At 35.7% G+C, this 17,571-nt stretch overlaps 1 protein-coding gene across 1 annotated transcript; it reads left to right on the top strand.

Moving 5' to 3' along the window:
* Positions 1–210: 210 nt before the first annotated feature.
* LOC108717510 (vomeronasal type-2 receptor 26) lies at positions 211–16,132 on the top strand. The gene is made up of 4 exons (XM_018264745.1): positions 211–981; positions 2,922–3,146; positions 7,610–7,733; positions 15,246–16,132. Exons 1-4 carry the CDS (start codon positions 211–213, stop codon positions 16,130–16,132), a joined length of 2,007 nt encoding a protein of 668 aa, XP_018120234.1.
* The last annotated feature ends 1,439 nt before the right edge of the window (positions 16,133–17,571 follow it).

Raw genomic sequence — 17,571 nt, 5'->3', positions numbered from 1 at the left:
TCTCTCCCTTGAGCATTGAATCAGTTTTCACATTTAAGACCTGCTTGAAGGTGGCATAAACTTTTGGAGCAAACGTGACAACTTTTTTTATGAAGAAGTTACAGATCAATATTACATTCCCCATAAGAACTTTCTTAAGCTATATTTAATCAATACATTTATGACATAAACGAGGTGCCATCATTTTTATTTAAGATTGGTTACGGCTCCATGGATCCAGTCTTCAATGACAGAACCCAGTTCCCATCATTCTACAGGACTGTCCCCAATGAGGAGGCAGAAATCGATGGGATTGTGCAGATACTGAAGCACTTTGGCTGGAAATGGGTCGGACTCATTATATCAAATGATGACACTGGATACAGAGCTCGGGAAAGGATAATTAAGGCACTTGCTGATATTGGGGGATGTTTGGCCTTCTCTGCTGTAATTAAAAAGCAAAACATAGATTATGACTATTATGTGATTACTGGAACCATTATGGAGACCTCCGCTAAGGTTATTGTTGTGTTTTTAACCACAAAGTTTACTTCCACCTTTGCAGAGTATTTTTGCATTCAAAAAATGCCAAAAAAAGTTTGGATCATGACATCCTTCTTCCCCAGTCTTATGTTTTTTAGACAAAATGAACTAGGAATAACATTTAACGGCTCTCTGTCATTGTTAATCCAGGAAGGAGACATCCCCGGCTTTCAACATTTTATCAACACTTTTTCTCTAAAAAGCTATCCCAAAGACTACTATATAAAATTTGCCTGGGTGGGCTTTTTTAAATGTTCTCTTAAAAACTGTACAGGAAATGAATCCCTCCTCGATGCAGATTTGTTTGTGTATGGGACCACCAATTACAGAGTCACTTATAGAGTTTACACCGCAGTCTATGCACTGGCGCATGCCCTGCACAATCTCTACTCTGCTCAGCCACCAGCCAATCACTGGGAAAGATCAGAATACCTGAAAAGGAAAGTGAAGCCCTGGAAGGTATTTAAGAATTATCCTTGAGTTTCTTTATCTGGATATATGTAATCTAATGGGTTATAATGTATAGGGGAAATTAGATATACAGTAAAGTTCTATAGACCTTCATAATTAAATACATACAAGGAAATGAAAACAGATACGTCAAAACAGAAAAATATCTCAATTTGCACCAATAAGAATAAAAATCCACATCTCGCAATGTAATATTGGTCCTTAAACAGTTATTGCATTGTGAATTTTAATTGTGCACTCTTCAGAAGTGCTTGAAGGTGTCGTAATCTTTTGGAGCAAACATAACGACTTTTTCGGTTAGAAGTTTTATTGCATTTACTGCACATTGGCGCAAACTATAACATTTGCAAACGGTCTTCCACTGTCGGAAGCGGTCGCTAAGCTATATTGAATTCGCACAAAAGCATAACTTTTCGTGAATAGTTTTTCCGTTACCTACTTTAATTACATTCCTCCGTAGGGTTCTCAATACAATAACAGAAATTATGTAAAGAGGTGAAGGTTTATGCTTAAAAAAATCCTATAAGCATTTACTCCATAGAAAGTTAAGTAGTGATGAGAGAATCTGTCTCTCCGAAGCAAAAAAAATTTGCAAAACTGAGTTACATTTGCGGAAAAAAATTGTGACAAATTTTGAAACGCATTGAAGTCAACGTCCGAATGCATTAAAGTCAATGGGCGTTTTTTCTAATGGCAACTTTTTTGTCTCTCCGACAATTTTGTCTGGGTGACTTTTTTGTAGGGGTGGGTTTTTGATGCAGTTTCGCAAAACAATTTACAGATGGCGGAATGCAGAAATTCACCACGAATCCATACCTGTCGAAAAAATTCACTCATCACTAGCGTTAAGGATGGAAATTAACAATTTTTTATGGAGGATTATGGAACTCAACACTGCAAAAAAGTGACCAAATCCCAAGTCCTGGAATCAGTGCATCCTTATGGTGCCCATACAAAGGGAGATAAAACACAACATAGCCCCTCCAGACTGCTGAGTTGGCAGCATATTGGCTAGTGTATGGGGACCTTTCCAAAGGTATGTCTAATTGAGCTTTTTTCCCCAAACTTGTCATATACTGTATGTATTGGGCATGTTGAAAATCCCACCTGACAAGGACCATATTGGTGCATTGATATGGCCCTGGCCAAATGGCAATCCAATGGCCTGCATTATGAACCAGTCAGGGGCCAGAGGCCAAAGTATTAGACAGCTTAATTTGGTCTAGTGCAGAAAATTTGTAGAGCTTTGGGTGGGAAGAAGCCTCTGTTCCTAGACCCATTTTGAACGTTGTAGCCAGTCCTCATATTTGGTTTCAGATGTCTTTTCTCTTGTCTGTCTCTTGGTTCCCAGAGTGAACTGGTTCCTGTGTGAGAAAGAGAGAGTATTTCTCTATAGAGCTGAAACTTAACATTGTCATCTGAAAAACTTACTATTTACTTTTGTGAAACATTGTGTAATTGTAATGCAGGTTCTGCTGTCAGTTGTCCAACCTACTGCAGCAAGAGACCACAGCTCAAACGTTGTGGCAGTTATCTGAGACATACTGTACCTGGCCACCTTAAAGGAACAAACATCTAGGGCTTTTCAGGGTTCCTTCATTTTAGCAATTCTCGCCATAATAGCAATGGTTTCCTGGTATGTAAACAGGTAAACAATAAACGGCATTTGCTGATTGGCTGTTATGCATTACCAAGTCTGATGAGAATTGTGCAGAATTGGGAGACTATTGTATAGTACTTTTATTTAAGAAGTATTTCGGTATATTATTCCTTAATATCCCTCTAAAATCTGTCTTAGATGTCAGATTCAGGCTGACAACAGGATTCCTTTGAATAATAGCACCACATTAACAATTCAAAAAGCTCTTTGCACAAGGCAGAAACATTTGCCCAGTGTTGATAAATGACCACCATTGTGTTCTTTTTAGATAAATAATTATCTACGCAGAGCAATTTTCACTATGTCTTCTGGTGACACCCAATATTTTGATGAACATGGAGACCCACCAGCCCGTTTTGACATTAATAAGTGGCTTTTCTTACCAAATAATCTGATTAATATAAGAAAGGTGGGATATTTTAATGTGTCAAAGAATGAGAGATATTTACACATCAACAACAACGCTGATTTGTGGAAACCATACTTCAATATGGTAAGATTAAAATTAATGGATGAACCAAATGATATGTGCTGAGTCTCTTATGTTTTATCCATCATGTCCCACAAGTTAATGAGGAAACTATTTTCCCATCTTCCCCTATAAAACTTCTGTGATTTCGGGGATGTTTGCAGATCATTAACAAATAGTGATCATGCAAAAGAGGTGTAAATGAGCTTGGGAGCTTATGGAACTCTTTTTAAAAGTGCAGCTGGAAGTCCTTATTACTTATGCATAGAGTTATTAACACTTATTTTAAAAACAGTTAAGCTGAAGCCAGAATTGGGATAGTTCCACATGAATAACTTCTACTTTCACAAATTCTTGAAAGACAAATTCTGCACAGCTGTAGGACACTTACAGTTTGAAGCTACTGATTGTGTTACACTGGGTTGTGTGGGGTCCACTGTTGTTGCCACCTCAGGGGCCTCCACACCAGTTGTGAGCTCCTTGTCAAACCCTGCACCACCCACCAAAAAGCCCTTACATTCCCTTCCCCTTTATGGTCGCCATTGGGAAAAAACGGGGAGCGCCCAGGAGTGCCCGCAGTTCCTGTTGGCTGTGGGCCATGAGGGCTGGAGCTCATCAGGTGTTTTCCCATTGTCCTACCAGCCCAGTCTGACCCTGAATACTGAGCTACATTAAAGGGTCATTTAGGTTCTCTAGTTTGACTGGTTCCAAAAGTTGAGCAATAGAATTGCTTAACGAGGAACTTTCGTGAAAATAAAAAGTTTCATCATACTGAAATAACAAACTTTGTAAATACAATCAGTTAAATTAAATCAATAATCAAGTTTATCTTCACTATTCCTCTCTCAGCATCTGTTTCTCTTCATTATGTGATAGTCATTGACAGTTAGACCTTCCACGTAGGCATGCCTCTTTCACCTGTTGTTAATCTGCTCTGAGTTAGTCATTATTCTGGCTATAAAACCTCCTGCTCTACACTGACTCACTGCTCATTAATGTAATGTAATGAGGAGTCTTGCAGAATAGTATTGCCTGAGCATTGCTTGCGCTACAATGTGGAGACCACTGAGTTCCCCAAAACAGTGTATAAAAAATCCAGATAGTGAATAGAGCTAGAGTGGAAGTCTTTGGTGAATCTTAAATTCAAATCATTATTATTTACGTAAATAAAAAACACATCAAACTGTTGTTGTGTACCTTTCCAAATAAATAGTAGATGTCAATGTATCTACTAAAGTAAGATGACACATTTGTAAGTGTTTTTATCATAATAAATATGTGTATTACCAACATGTAATGGTTGGCATAGGAAGGGGTGAACTTAGCACCCATGACAGTGCCATACTTGTAAGCAGAATTTTTTATTGGAAAGAAAAATATTGTTAGTAAGAAGAATTTTGATAGCTCTTAATAAAATTTTTAAAGGGGGGAGGGGTGTAAATACTGCAATCCAAGTTTGTGGGGAGTACATGAATAAAGAGATGACACGTCAATTGTAGCCAAATAATGGGTATCTCTCCATACCATTTCTCATAGTGTTCAGGATATGCCCAAGGGGCTGTAGGTGAAAATCCACAAACTCTGATAGGGGTCTCCCATGGCCCATGCATTAATGGTGGGAGCGGTGGAGCAGGAGATGGCTGTGGCTGAGGCCCAGCGCCAGTATTTTGCCTCACCAAAGTAGCAAGAGAAATTGTAGTTTATGGCTGAGGAACAGACTCTATGGTAAGATTGTTATCAGCAGGTTGTCTGGCAACAACTACATTGCTACTTCTACTAGTAGGCATAGAGGTAGTACTATGATCAGTGCGATCAATTGGGTTGACATGTATTTCGGCACTAACCAACATTTTATTAGAGACCATGTGACTAAATTAGTTCACTATAAAAAAAGCAACAAAAGACACCCTTGGTAATAGATTTAAAATTATTTTATCCTTTAGATTGTAGCAAAAGTCTGACCTTGGTCAATATAATATGTTTAACAATATGGTAAGAAGAGAAAAAGAACCCTGCCCTCTGATTAACTCAAACGGGTCACTCCCATCAATTATAAATACAACTCAATCAAAGGTTTGAGGATCAAAGATTTAGAGAATTCTTTATATATAGCCCAATAATACTATCAATCTGTATCAACTTTAGTATCCAACACTTAATAAATTATTTATGTTTCAAAGTGCAGTGCAGAAATCAATTAGTCCCAATAAATTGATTACCATATGAATTTGATTAAATAATTAATTGGAAATTGCCCACAATTTTAAAAGTAAAAAAGGTCCCCTAAATGGGTTCTATACTCGTGGTACAAACAAGTTCCTTAAATAATTAATTACAATTCAATTAATTAATTACACACTAAGGATAACTTTAAATAAAAATTATAATGTGTTGAAAATTTATAATAAAATAGTGCTATTAAGTGCGGTGCTATTAAATAGAACAAAAAATGACCAAGTTGATTAAGATAGTAGAATATAATATAGTATATCATAATATAAGGTAACCGTAAATTGATTAGGATAAAATATCCCACTGCTCGATTTCATAAAGTAGGAAAATGAAAAGAAAGGTAGTTGGAGTTGTCCCAGTAACTACCACCTATTGATTTCCATGGGACACCACAAAGAGGAAGGAGGCAGAGTAACCGGAACTGTGGTCGCAAATTTTAACGGTAAACCCTGATCTTGTAGAGAGCTGTTCTAATCTACAAAACCACAAATCCATTCTTGAGAATTGTAGTAAAAATAAAAAATAAGAATAATTATATAATTTAACATAGATGGTAATTTTTTAACTTGAAAGAGATCTGCAAACAATACTATAGAGGGCGGTGGTTAAACTTTTTTAGCTTGAATATATTTATTCTTATTTTTTATTTTCACTACAATTCTCAAGAGGCAGTGGATTTGTGGTTTTGTTTAATTAATTATCTAATCAAATTCATATGGTAATCAGTTTATTGGGACTAATTCATTTCTGCACTGCACTTTGAAACATAACAAATAATTTATTAAGTGTTGGATACTAAAGTTGATACTGATTGATGGTATTATTGGGCTATATATAAAGAGTTCTCTAAATCTTAACCTTTGATTGAGTTGTATTTATAACTGATGGGAGTAAACTGTTTTAGTTAATCAGATTGGGCAGGGTTCTTTTTTCTCTTCTTACCCAAATTACTAACTGAGTTCATGTCATCTCATCTTTCACAGTAGGACGTTCAACCCCAGAATCATCAAAATTCACATCTGTGATATATGCATTATCAACAATATTGGCATTCACATTGGTTTCCTCAGATATCTTAGTGCTATGTGAACTCTGCAGAGAAAAAGTCTTCTGCTGCCTGAGTGATAGGCTGCTAGAGAGTGTTGACTGGTGTCCATCCTGAGCTGAGCAGCTAGGGGATGATGTCTCAGTTGTCCTTTATCTAGAGAGATAGGATCAGTTGGAACAATCATAGGGAGTCCAGGGGAACTGGACAGGAGCAAATGGGCTTGTGCTAACAGCCATCTCTGGAACCGAAGTGGAACGTGGCAGCCCCATCTGAGGTGTCACCAAACTAAAGGCTTTGCCACAATTGTAGCAGATCCCCCTAATGTTTCTGTCATAAAAAACTTCTCCCAAAAATAAAATTTTCATCATTGCTAACAAAGTTCTCCGATCAGAAATTTTACAGGGGAACATGTACATTACTTTACAGGGGAACATGTACATCTTCCATAGATCTAGTCAAACATCAACTCAGATATGCTTTAGGGGTAGAAGTCCTGGTCACTAGTAAATGTTTAGACTTACAGTAGCTGGCTTCATGACTGAGCAGTGAGTACTTGAAGCTGTAGGCATCAAAGCCTGGGCCTTAATTGTGGAGGTCCCCGAGCACAGAAAAACATCTTTTCCATTACAATACTGACAAATTCTGATGCTGTACTTACAGGAGGTTGCAAATATCTTCAGCAAGGCATGTGACGATTCCTGAGTCCCTCTAGGATCAGGGGTTCCCTTTTTCCTACGATCCATACAGGAGCTCCAATAATACAGGACCTGTTAGGGTTAGAGTTTCAGTTAGGGTTCATCTATTAGGTTAAGGGTATATGAGAAGATATTTCTACTGAGATTGGGGGGGATGCAATCAATCTCAGGTCTATTTTATGAGAAGGGGGGTATTTGTTTTAACTTTTCTTAATGGTATTAAAAAAGGTTGTGTTTATGATATGTATGTGTATATACTGTTGGTATGTATCAAATGTTCAAACAGGGGAGGAAGTCAGTAAGAACTACAGTTATTTTTAAATAATCGGTTTTATAGTGGGGATACAATGTGCTTAACCCTTACTCCAACAGTTAAGCGAGTAAGTAGTCTGTTTCCTAAAACCTCATAAAAGGTTAAATTTTGTTTGTTTTCCAAACTTCTACTGGGAGCAGTATCCTCCAATTATTTTCTTTCATTCTAATGTCTTTTTTTTTTTATTCTTAAAATACAGGCACCCGAGTCTCTGTGTAATGCAGCCTGTGCCCCAGGATACAGGAAGTCTAAAATAGAAGGGAAGCCATTATGTTATTACACCTGTGTCCAGTGTTCAGATGGAGAGATGTCTAACACCACAGGTAAGTGATTCTGATAACAGGAGAAGAGGTTTGATCATTGCAAATGGACAATTAATGATATAGTCTATTAATTACTGACATGAAGTTGCGAGTTTTCATTCCTAAGCCAGATGTACAAATATATATACATGTTACCATGTCAATTCATTGTTTGAGAGAATCAAAAAGTCAGATTTTTTTTTAAGTTCCTTAATGTGGTCATATATCAGAGGGGTAACAGTAGATAACAGATAAGTACTACTATAGTTTATATAAACAAGCTGCTGTGTAGCCATGGGGGCAGTCATTCAAGCACAGGATACACAGTAGATAACAGATAAGTACTACTATAGTTTATATAAACAAGCTGCTGTGTAGCCATGGGGGCAGCCATTCAAGCACAGGATACACAGTAGATAACAGATACGTACTACTATAGTTTATATATGCTGTGTAGCCATGGGTCAGCCATTCAAGCAAAGGACAAACAATAGATAACAGATAAGTACTACTATAGTTTATATAAACAAGCTGCTGTGTAGCCATGGCGGCAGCCATATAGTAGTACTTATCTGTTATCTACTGTGTACCCTGTGCTTGAATTGCTGCCCCCATGGCTACACAGCAGCTTGTTTATATAAACTATAGTAGTACTTATCTGTTACCTACTGTGTATCCTGTGCTTCAATGGCTGCCCCCATGGCTACACAGCAGCTTGTTTATATAAACTATAGTAGTACTTATCTGTTATCTACTGTGTATCCTGTGCTTGAATGGCTGCCCCCATGGCTACACAGCAGCTTGTTTATATAAACTATAGTAGTACTTATCTGTTATCTACTGTGTATCCTGTGCAAAACAGAGCATTGTTCACGAGGAATTTCCAAGATGGCTGACGAGACTACACTTGAAACATCGCAAGTACACATAAATCCCTCTGATTTAAAGTTGCAAGACATAAATTACAAACAAATGGCTTTGGAAGTTGCTAAATTGATAAAACCTACTATAGAAAAGTCAATTGAATCTGCTGTAAAAAGCCTCCAAGCTGATATTAACAAGATAGCAGTTCAAATTACCTCACACGGTGATTCTCTGGCAGAGCTGGAGGAAAGGGTTTCATGTATTGAGGATAATTATTCTACAATTAACACCAAAGTAAGGTTTCTGGAAAAAAAGGTTTTAGAGCTGGAAAATAATACTGAGGATCTTGAAAATAGATCCAGCAGAAACAATTTACGTTTCATTGGCATTCCTGAACATCATAATCAGGAGTCTCTCATTAATCTATTCTCAAATTGGCTCCCTAAAGCTCTTGGATTACAAAATGATATTCCTAAACTAAAAATAGAGAGAGCCCATAGAGTAGGTCCACCAAATGACTCCTCTAAACGAAGACCTCGTACAGTTTTGGTGAAATTCTTGGATTACGCTGATAAAATCTTAATTTACCAAATTTTAGAAAAGGATAAAATCCTTGTTTTTCAGGACTCTCTGCCAAACTCTGTTTCAACATGAGGTAATATTTGCCATGATTTATCCAACCATTTTGAAAATTTTCTTGCCAACAGGCACTCACACTTATGAAGATATTAAGGGGGCTGAAAGATTCACTTTTCAATTATTTTCACAACCAGGGATTCAAAATTCTCAAACTTCATCTTCCCATGGGAATTCTAGGGAGAAATCTCCCAATAAAGCTTCAGATCACACTAGAGCTTCATATGGAAAATTAAGAGAAGAATCCCCCTATAAAGGATCAAATCACTCTTCAAAAGCTGGAGATAGTATCCCTCGCAACTCAAGAAAAGTCAGTCCTCATAAAAAAAGTGAAAACAAATATCAAAATCTTGAGCAAAAAAGTGAAAACAAATATCAAAATCTTGAGCAAAGATCTAGATCTCCTCATTTCGAAGAATAACTCCCCCTCGGATCAGTTAGGGATGGAGACTTAAAGTGAAACTGACAGTAAAAAATGAATTTTAGCATATGAATGTACATTAAATGTTACCTATAGGTCATGGTGATCATTTTTTGCGGAGAGGTTTGTTTTTGTATATAATTGTTAGTTGAAGTTCCTAAGCCTGACTCTCTGACACTCTGACTTTGCCAACCTGACTGTCCCATCTCATCCTGTTAGTTACAGTTTCTAATGCTAACGGACTCCTGCTGCACAAATATGGCAGCCCCCTCATACAGGAACATGGGGGATCAGACAGGTAATGTAAAAGCATCATGCAAATACTTTATGGCAAAGTTAAAAATAGCTTGCAAAGCCAATATTAAAATAGATGTAAAAAAAGGTTTAATTTCAGGTGTCAGTATCTCTTTAATCACTTATTAGTGAAGATCATATTCTATTGGAAAAGTAAAAGCTGACCTAACATTAAATAGGAGAGCACAGATATATATTTTGCCTGGTTAAATTCTTATAAAGAATTTATTTAGTGTTGTATCCACTTTAGGAAAAAAGTGAAGTCATTAATTTGTTTTTACAATTTGTTATTTGTATTGATTTTATTGATTTTCTTCAATTATATGTTTATTTTAAGTGTCACAATGTCATTTACATTTCATTCTCTCACTAGTGCGGACTTTTACAAAATATTATATAAGGCTAGTTCTGATATTCTGTTAATTTTCAGACTATATATGATTTATCTAAATTTATTTAAATGGATAATATTAAAGTTATTTCCTAGAACGTTAATGGTATAAACTCCCCAATTAAACGAAAAAGAATCTTGCAGGAATTAAAACAATCCAAGGCAGATATTGTCCTCCTCCTGGAGACGCACCTCAATGAAGAGGAAAATAGGAAATTATGTTGTTATGGATTCGTTGAGAATTTATGTTCTCCTGTAACAAACAAGAAAGGAGGTGTCTCAATATTAATCAATAAAACGTTAAACTATCAATTAGTTAAAATATCTAAGGACAAAATAGGAAGGTTTATACAAGCTGAGATTTTATTCCAAAATCAGTCATGGAATATATGTTCTGTTTATGCCCCTAATAGTAATAAATCAGAATTCTATCAAGATCTAATGCATAGATTAAATTCTTTACATTCTACTAATTTAATAGTAGGAGGTGATTTCAATGAGTCACATATTTGGTCTATTGACAAATGTTGTCCAAATATCAAATATTCTCAGGCTAAATCCAAACTATTTTCTGACCTATTAGACCAAACAAGGCTAAATGATGTTTGGAGGATTTTAAATCCATCTAGTAATGAATTTACCTTTTATTCCCATTCACATGGTAATGGAACTAGAATTGATTATATAGTTACTTCCATTAATTTAGTAAAACAGATAACCGATGCGACTATAGGAAACTTTTCTTACTCTGACCATTCTCCCATAAGTATTTCAATTACTACTAAATTTATTCCTAAATCATACATTCCCTGGAATTTTCCTACTTTTTTGGCTGGACTTTCAGAAAATGCTTAAGGACAAATGGAATACCTTTATATCTAATAATTCAGTCCATGCTAATAATCCAACCCTACTGTGGGATTCATGGAAAGCTTATATCAGATGGGAAATTACTTCATTCAAATCACATTTTATTAAAAAACTAAATTCCAATATATTAGAATTAAGCAATAAACAAAAAGAGGCATATGTTGCTTTCAAAAATAGTCCTTCACAGTCAACTCACCATAAATTTAAAAATACTATCAAAGAATTTAAATCCTGGTTAAGCATTAGAGATAATATAAATCAAAGATACCTCAAAGCCAGATATTTTAATATGAGCAATGAAGCTAATAGACTCCTAGCAAATATTACCAGAAATTGGTCTAGATCACATAGGATACCTTCCATCAAATTGTCAACCAACAAAATAACCAATAATGCACAAGAAATAGTTGAGATCTTTAGAAAGTATTATGAGGATCTTTATTCCCCCATCTATTATTAATAATTCTTTAAGACAAGATATGTTTAGCAAAATAGTCTTTCCTAAAGTTTCTCAAGTAGAGTTGGATGATCTTAACTCACCAATCACAGAGGAAGAAATAAGATCAACTATATTATCTTAAAAAAAATATAAAGCAGGGGGTCCTGATCGGCTTAGTAGCCCATTCTATAAATGTTTGGTTGATGAAATCTCTCCCTTTTTAACTCATTTATTTAATAACATTGTTACCCAAAAGCAGTTACCATATTCCAGCTTAAACTCATTTACTAAAGTAATACTTAAACAAGATAAAGATCCTATGGTTACTTCTTCTTATAGACCTATAGCCTTAATAAATCAGGATCTGAAAATCCTTACTAAAATAATTGCAACTCATTTATCCAAGATTCTCCCAAATCTTATCTCACCAGAACAACAAGGATTTATTAAAGGCAGATCAGGTACAAATAATATCAGATCTTTAATTAAAGCTGTTTATTTAGCAAGGTCAGATAAGATTCAATCTGCTTTGGTGGGAATGGACATTGAGAAAGCCTTTGATAACGTATGGTGGGATCACCTTATGGACTCTTTAAAGGCTTTTGGTTTCAGTGGTCCTTTTATGGGTCTAATTCATATATTATATCATTCTCCTACGACCCAAGTTATCGCAGCAGGTGAATTATCTAAAATTATAAATTTTAAAAAAGGAACTAGACAAGGTTGCCCACTTTCACCCTTACTATTTAATTTATCTTTAGAACCCCTGATCAGAATTTTGAAGAATGCAGATTGTTTACCTGGATTAAATCTAATAAAAACCTAAGGAATATCTTCAAAATCATCCAGCAGTATGAATCTATCTCAGGTTTTAAGATTAATATTAAAAAAACAGTACTCATGGATATCTATGGTCAAACATCTTCTAATATACTTAAATACCTTGGTATAGACAAGAGTCAATCCTTTATTAAACATCTAGGGATCAATATACCTGCTGATCTTCAGAGATTATATTCTCTAAATTTTCCACCAATGATAAAGAATATTTTGAATCTATGCAGCAAATGTATGAATACTCCTTTAAATTTAAAGGGTCAGATTGCTTTTTATAAAATGTTGATCTTTCCTAAATGTATTTATCCCATCATTAATCTTCCATTACTCCTCAAACACAAAGATATTTCTCGTTTAAATTCTGGACTCCTACAATTCTTATGGAAAGGAAAACCTCCTAAAATAGCTGTTCATAAATTGAGTAGTTCAAAAGCAAATGGAGGTTTAGATGTTCCTAATTACAGATCCTTTCGGCTATCTCACGTTATATTATTGAATGGATATCTGAGAAAGAAAAATATACCAATTTACAACTAGAACGATCAACAAACTCTGTCAAAAATGTAGTGGATTCACTACATAAATCTTTCAAATTACAGTCAACAGAAGTTAAAGACAACCCATTATACAGAGATACAATGGCAGTCTGGAAACTATTGTTCAAGTCAAATAAATTGAGTTATAATTTGACTCCTTACTTACCTATTGTAAAGAACTCTAGCTTCCAAAGCGCTTTCTTCGCACCATTTACTACTTCCTGGAAACGAAAAGGAATACATTATTTAGAAGACCTCTTTTCTTCAAGTTTAGGAAATACTATCAATTGGAAGGATTTCAGTGAAAAATTAAAAATTCTAGAGAATGAAAAATGATCCTATTTACAGGTTTCTCATTGGTTCAAAAGCTTAAAATGGAATGATTCATTCAACGTTCAATTCCCAACTTAGTCTTTCGCTAAAAAAGTTAATTGCTTCACCATATCCCAACAAAATCAGGATGATTCAATCCCTTTTATGGAATACAACAAACTTCAAACAACATCCCATGGAGGCTACTGCAAAAAAAATGGTCTAATTAGCTACAATCTGAAATTTCCCCCAGAAAACTTGGTGGATTGTATAAATCGATTTGATAAGCTCATTCTTACAGAAATTTGGAGGGAGCAAAATTATAGATTTGTCCATTTGGCTTATAAAGGTTTTAATTTTGTCTCAAAAAACAAAAACCTGCTAAACAAATGCCCTAAATGTGATATTCAACATCCCAATTTTTTTCATCTGGTATGGGAATGTTCCTCTCTTAAAACATCCAAAAAAATTTAACTCTAATTTGTCTTCCCAAATTAAATTGACTCCACAATTAGCTCTATTAAATACCAAAGAGGATCTGGATAAGATATCAATTCTATTACATCCTATATTTGGACATACACTTTATTCGGTTAGATATATTGAACTAATTTTATCAGCAACTAGAAGGTCTATCTTCAAAAAATGGATTGATTTCAAACCGGCAACTGTAAAGGATATGTCCTCTGAATTGAATGCCCTTTGCTTTAATGAAGCAATTCTCTTTAACTTAGACAACATTAAAAACCGTTCAAAATTCTGGTTTAGATGGAAACTTTTTATATCTACACTTTCTCAGACTGATAAAGAGCAGCTGGAAAAGATTCTCTACTCTTCTTAGTTCCAAAGACTTCAAACAGAAGATCTTAGACAAATCTAGTTAAGCATTTGTAAACTACAATTTGAACTCATATATTTTGTTTTGTTTTCTCTTTTTATTTATTTTTTCATTTTTATAGCCTAAATCCATTGTATTACATTGTTACTCAAAGTTTTATAATATTCAAAATCTATGTTTCATGTATTACTTACCTTTTTATCCTATTAAAGATTTTTCTTTCAATCCTCCATTGTAATTATCAAGTTTCAAAATAATAAAAAATAAATAAATAATAATAAAAAAAGATTTCTCAACCTTGGTGAGACCTCAAAAAAAATGAGGGAAAACTTGAAATCAGTATGTAAACTGGAGGTTTTACTGTATATATGTATTAGGAAACTGTTCTCTCTGTAGCCTCATAATATGATTTTAGGATTAAATTACTAAAGGGCAAAATTATTAAGGTTCGAATAGTAAATTGTAATTTGAATTTTTAAAAAGATTTTGGGTCATAACTCACAAATTCAAATTTAAAAGCACCAACTCAAATGTGAATTCGAATGTGAGATTTATCACCCCTCGACCATGGAATCAGTTCTAATTCAAATATTCGCCACCTAAAACCTGCAGAGTGTACAAGTCAATTGCAGAGGTCCATTGAACCATTCAAAGATGTTAATTGCCTTCCTGATATTCACGTTTTTTTTCCGGAGGAAAACAATTCGTCTTTGATTCGTATCGAATTTTCGGCTCTTTCATATTTGATCAAATGTTTTGAGGTGTGAGTTTTTTCTTAAATAACCTCCCATTTGAGTTGGAGAACATTTGAATTTATTAAAGATAAAAAAATTCACAAAAATTTGAAATTCTACCTTCGATAAATCTACCCCTTAATGTACAGATGGAGCAAACTTTATCTTGACGACATATTGCTAACATAATACTTCTCTGCATATCATCACAGCATTCATTTTAATGAAACAGATGTGTCAATGATCTTGTTTGACATAGTGGGTAAAAGCACCTAGATAGTAGTTGCTCCAGAAATACATAGGAAATGGTTAAAACATAACCGTCAAAGTTGTTTCCACTTTAAAAATTTTATTGTTTCAGATGCAGTGACCTGTGTGAAATGTTCTGATGATCAGACGTCAAATAGGCAGAAAACAGACTGTGTCCCTAAAGTTATAAACTACCTTTCTTATATGGACACCATGGGGGGCAGTTTAACTTCTATTGCCTTCATCCTCTTCATCACAACTTCTACAGTTTTGGGAATCTTTGTGAAACATTGGGACACTCCTATTGTAAAAGCCAATAACCAAAATCTCAGCTGTATCCTCCTCATCTCTCTCATGTTGTGTTTCCTCTGCACCTTATTATTTATTGGCCGCCCAACAAAAATATGTTGTCTCCTTCGACAAGTAACATTTGGGATTGTATTCACCATTTCTGTCTCATGTTTGTTGGCTAAAACTCTCACAGTTATTATTGCCTTCAATGCCACAAAACCTGGGAGCAAGCTGAAGAAGTATGTAGGAACCCAACTGTCCATAATATTAGTCATTGTATGTTCTTTGGGTGAGACTGTGATCTCTGCTGCATGGATGGCCTCCAATCCTCCATTTCAAGAGGTTGATAAAACTGAAACTGACACCATTATCCTGCTGTGTAATGAAGGCTCTGTCACTTTCTTATTTTCTATAATTGGATATATGGGATCCTTGGCCCTACTGAGTTTCATTGCTGCATTTCTAGCCAAAGATTTCCCTGACCGATTTAATGAGGCTAAAAACATCACTTTCAGTATGTTGGTGTTCTGTAGCGTGTGGGTGACATTTGTCCCTGCATACCTGAGCAGTAAGGGGAGTAGAATGGTGGCAGTTGAGATATTTGCCATTTTATCTTCCAGTGCTGGATTATTAGGCTTTATATTTGCCCCTAAGTGTTACATTATATTTCTCAGGCCTGAACTGAACACGAGAGTAGCTGCTAAATGAAATCCGTAAACTTATTACTAGATGCACTTAATCTTTCTGAGTGAAAACTGCTATACCTATAACTTTTTAAATTAGATTAATTCATAAATAGGATTCTAGCACAGCCCCATGTTTTTGTAGAATGTACAAACTGAGAAGGGGGAAGTTTATTCTTTTTACTTTAACTAAACTGTGGGTGTTTCCCTTAGTAAACAGCTTCTTAAAAGTAATTTGTAGTGCTAGAGATATTGTGTGTGGGGTACTCGAGGGGTAGCTGCTCTCAATAGCAGAGCACAGCTTGTTCAGGAACACATATAGTAGTATAACACATTTTTGGACATTTGGGTACTTGAGTTTTACATTTTATTAGCAGAGGTATTAAAGAAAAACACATAGAAAAGCCATCCTTAAAGCATAACAGTTTGCTACTCAAGTATAGTAGATTAATATTAGATAAAATAACCTTACCATAAAAAGTAAAGATACCACTAAAAGTAAATGTGTTACAGAACTAAAACGTAAGACTTAAAACACATCAATGTTAGAAATCAATCAAACTGAAAAAGTAGCTACTATTTTTCAATTCTCAAGTCCATTTGGTCGGCACCCAACACCAGAACAAATGGCAAGCACCCTTGTCTCGGCTCGTGCTTCACCTGTAGTGTGACCGCCGTTGGCCTTGGGAGGAACCCTCAGCTACTTGGATGCCACCAGGTGCAAGGCGAGAGGTTCTGGATAAGCAGAGGGGCACGGATGTTAGCAAAGTCTTTGGGCAGAAGGTCGTGGTACAAGGTGTTAGACGGGATCGCAGTCGGAACTGGCCGGGTCAAGGCAGGCAGAAAGTGAGCGTAAACTAATCAGGCTGGGTCTGGGCAGGCAGCGTTCAAAGCGAGTTTAGGCAGGCAAGGGTCAAAACCAGAAGATCAATCAGAGGGATACGGCAGAAGAGGTAGTTGAAATTCAGGCAATGGATTAGGATACAGAGGTCAGAATCGTCAGGAACAGGCAGTCAGAACAAGTTCAGAATCAGAATAGCAAACAGCTAAAGGCACCAGGAACAAACCTATAACGGGCAATGAGAACTAGTGGAACGGCCCTTTAAATATTTGAATTTTCGCGCCGTTGCGCTCTGACGTCATTTCGCCAGCGCGCATGCGCCAATAAAACGGCAGGAGCGCGCCACGCACCACTAATAGTTACCGGCGCCTAGAGATGAAGAACACGACGGGCGTCCCCGTCGGGGGGCGGCAGGCGTCCCTGCCGTCCCCCCACTACACCACTCTAGTCAAAATAAGACCTAATGCATTGGTATTATGTTTAAATGTATTCTTTAAATGCTTAGACCCTTCTAGAGGAATCAGAATATTTAAGAATATCTCCATACTATATTTGCAAATATTTTTTGCCTTCAAAACCTTCTACAACATTCTACATTATGGTGATTTTTAATTTTCAGCTTT

This window comes from Xenopus laevis, chromosome 5S (genome assembly GCF_017654675.1).
Source record: "Xenopus laevis strain J_2021 chromosome 5S, Xenopus_laevis_v10.1, whole genome shotgun sequence".
Taxonomy (NCBI): Eukaryota; Metazoa; Chordata; class Amphibia; order Anura; family Pipidae; genus Xenopus; species Xenopus laevis.
The sequence above is the reverse complement of the archived record's forward strand: the minus strand, read 5'-3'. Positions and strand labels throughout refer to the sequence as shown.